The following is a 2,997-nucleotide window of genomic DNA, read 5'->3' as shown; positions in this document are numbered from 1 at the left end:
GGCTGTGGGGGCCTGCTGGGGGTGGGGGCAGGGTCCCTGCAGGCACAGGCCGGCTGTGATGTGCCACCCCTGCCTCCACCCTGGGCCCACCTCCTGGCCTCCCCCGCTCAGGGCTCACCTGGGGGGCTGGAGAGAGGGTCCTCCGCTGGAGGCTTGGGGGGGGACAGCCCCAAGAACGGGGATCGCTTGATGGTTCCCACGGTGTCGTCCGGGGAGTCCAGCTCCTGGCAGGAGGGGCGGAGCCCAGCCTGGCTGTGAGCAGCTGGCCCTGGAACTATGGCCACCCCAGCCGCAGCCCCCTGCAGCGGGCTCCCCGCCCAGCCCCATCTTCCCTGCACACCATACCTGGAGCTCTGAGGCCGGCCGGATGGTCAGGCTTCTGCGGAGGTCAAGCCAGAGGAAGTGGAGGCGTGAGATGTGACTGGCGCCCAGGCCTGGCCGTCCCCATGCCCCCAAGTTCCCGCCCCTCACCTTTCTTCCAGGGCCTCCTGGACTGACTGCAGCAGACTCCTGGATGGGGCAGAGGGGCCAGAGGTCAGCCTTGCGGGGGCTCCCAACCACCCAAAGCCTCCCTTTCTCGCACTCACCCACTCAGCTCTTCTTTTCCCAGCAGCGTCCATTCTTCCTCCCACTGGGGGAAACCGAGACAAAGAGACCAGGAAAGAGACAGAGAAAGGCAATGTGAGCAGCTGATCGAGAGACTCAGAAGGAGGCTGGGCGCGGTGGCTCACGCCTGTAATCCCACCCCTTTGGGAGGCCGAGGCAGGAGGACTGCTTGAGCCCCGGAGTTCAAGACCACCCTGGCAACATAATGAGACCTTGCCTCTGTAAAAAATAAAAATATCCACTGGGTGTGGTGGCGCACACCTGTAGTCCCAGCTGCTGGGAAAGCTGAGGCGGAAGGATCCCCTGAGCCCAGCAGGTCAAGGCTGTGAGCATGTCACTGCACTCCAGCTTGGGCAACAGTGGGATGCTAGCTCAAAAAAACCAGAAACAAAAACAGACAAGAGACTCAAGAGACAGAGACAGCAGAAGGCAGAGACCAAGAGACAGTGAAAGAAAGGGGTAGACAGACAAAGAGGGAGGAAAAAGCAGGGCAAGCCAGCAAGGCACAGAGAGAGAGAGAAAGAGCACGCAAAGAAAGATGGTGACAGTGACAAAGACAGCGAGTGACAGCAGAGACGGCAAGTCAGACAATCGGTGACAGACTGAGGCCACAAATGGGGCTGAGCAGGGTGGGGGGAGGTGGGTGCTCCGGCGAATGCCGGGCCTGCTCTTTAGAAAGGCTGGGTCACCCTGCCACCTTCCAGCTCATGGTCAAAATGAATGCAACCCAGGAAGGAGCCCCAGGCCTCAGGTCCCTGGGCAGGACAGGCCTACTTGGACAGCGGCCCCAGGCCTGAGGCCCAAGTCCCAGGCAGCCTCTGCTTCAAAGCTCCCTCGATTTGTTGATTTAAGATGCTGGTCCACTTTGGGAGGCCGAGGCGAGTGGATTGCCTGAGCCCGCGGGCTCGAGACCCACCTGGGCAACTTGGCAAGACCTCATCTCTACAATAAATCAAAAACTAGCCAGATGTGGTAGCACACGCCTGTAGTTCCAGCTACTTGGAAGGCTGAGGCGAAAGAATCGCCGGAGCCCAGTCGGTCAAGGCTGTGGTGGCCGGGAGCATGCCACTGCCCTCCAGTCTGGGCGACAGAGTGAGACTCTGATTCAAAAAAAAAAAAGATGCTGGGTCCAGGAACCCACACCCCACCCCTGCACACCACCCTCCCACCCAGCTGGCCCCCTTACCGGTTCATTTAGTGGGTCCGTTTCTTTTCTGCGTGGGGCACCAAATTTCACCTGGTGAACTAAGGGGCCCAGAAGACAGGAGTTAGGGGGCCGGAGCCTCAGGATGGCTCACACCAAAGCCACGCACATGGGGCCCCTCCCGGGGACTCACACTGGATCTCCGAGGGGGTCCTCTCCGCCGGGCCGTGCTGACCCCGGGAGTGAATGGTGTCTGGAAACATGTCATAAGTCTAAGAAAACACAAAAACAGTGGCAACATACCCAGTGTTACCTTCATGCTTCATACCTATCAGGGCATTTTGTTTTCACAACAACCCTTTGGGATAATTATGAGAAAAAAATGACTCCCTCTGGCTGGGCACAGTGGCTCACCTCTACAATTCTCTTAGGAGGCCGAGATTAGAGAAATGCTTGGGCCCAGGAGATCGAGACCAGCCTGGGCAACATAACAAGACCTCATCTCTACAAAAACTTAAAAAAAATAAGCAAGGAGTGGTGGTGTGCAACTGTAGTTCCAGCTACTTGGGAGGCTGAGGTGGAAGGATCGCTGGAATACAGCAGGTCAAGGCTACAGTAGCTGTGATCGCACCACTGCACTCCAGCCTGGCTAACAGAGTGAGATTCCAACTCAAAAAATAACAAATAATAAGTAATAAAAAATATAAGCGAGGAGGCAGTAGCTTAGCACTTTGGGAGGCCGAGACTAGAGGACTGCTTGAGCCCTGGAGTTCAAAGTCAGCCTGGACAACACAGCAAGACCTTATCTCTACAGAAACAAAAATAATCAGGGCATGGTGGCACACGCCTGTAGTTCCAGCTACTTGGGAAGCCTGAGTCCAACAGCGAGGCTGCGGTGGCCGGGAGCGTGCCACTGCACTCCAGCCTGGGCAACGACAGAGTGAGACTCTAACTTAAAAAAAATAATAATAATAATAAAAAATATAAGCAAAGGAACCTTAACCAGCATTTCCTTCCAACCAGGCCAGGCCTCATATCCCAGTCCCCCTCACTTACCTCCAGTTCACAGTCCTCAGGAGAAGGGGTGCCCAGGTGGGGGTCACTGGCCTTGTCCAACAGTTGCGTAAGGAGGGCCCGGGGGAGCTGCTGGGTTGTGAACGGGTGCTGGAAAACCAGGAGGGGGAGTAGTGACCCGCTAGGTGCCGGTCCTCAGGCCCCTGCTTTTTGGCACTGAGCCCCCCGCCCCG

General features: G+C 57.3%; 1 protein-coding gene across 1 annotated transcript in view; it reads right to left on the bottom strand.

Annotated features, from left to right (window-relative positions):
• Positions 1–2,997, bottom strand: part of MAP4K2 (mitogen-activated protein kinase kinase kinase kinase 2) — a 16,082-nt gene that overhangs the window by 8,931 nt on the left and 4,154 nt on the right. Inside the window, exons 11-18 of the mRNA XM_021708071.1 lie at positions 2,807–2,914; positions 1,944–2,022; positions 1,793–1,851; positions 588–631; positions 472–510; positions 346–379; positions 119–224; positions 1–36 (exon numbers count right to left, since the gene is read on the bottom strand). The exon at positions 1–36 is cut by the window's left edge and continues 125 nt beyond it. Coding sequence (XP_021563746.1) covers positions 1–36; positions 119–224; positions 346–379; positions 472–510; positions 588–631; positions 1,793–1,851; positions 1,944–2,022; positions 2,807–2,914 — 505 coding nt within the window. The remainder of the gene's footprint in view (positions 37–118; positions 225–345; positions 380–471; positions 511–587; positions 632–1,792; positions 1,852–1,943; positions 2,023–2,806; positions 2,915–2,997) is intronic.

The sequence above is a fragment of the Carlito syrichta genome, unplaced genomic scaffold (genome assembly GCF_000164805.1).
Source record: "Carlito syrichta isolate Samal-C Ts95f unplaced genomic scaffold, Tarsius_syrichta-2.0.1 Scaffold130551, whole genome shotgun sequence".
Classification (NCBI taxonomy): domain Eukaryota; kingdom Metazoa; phylum Chordata; class Mammalia; order Primates; family Tarsiidae; genus Carlito; species Carlito syrichta.
The sequence above is the reverse complement of the archived record's forward strand: the minus strand, read 5'-3'. Positions and strand labels throughout refer to the sequence as shown.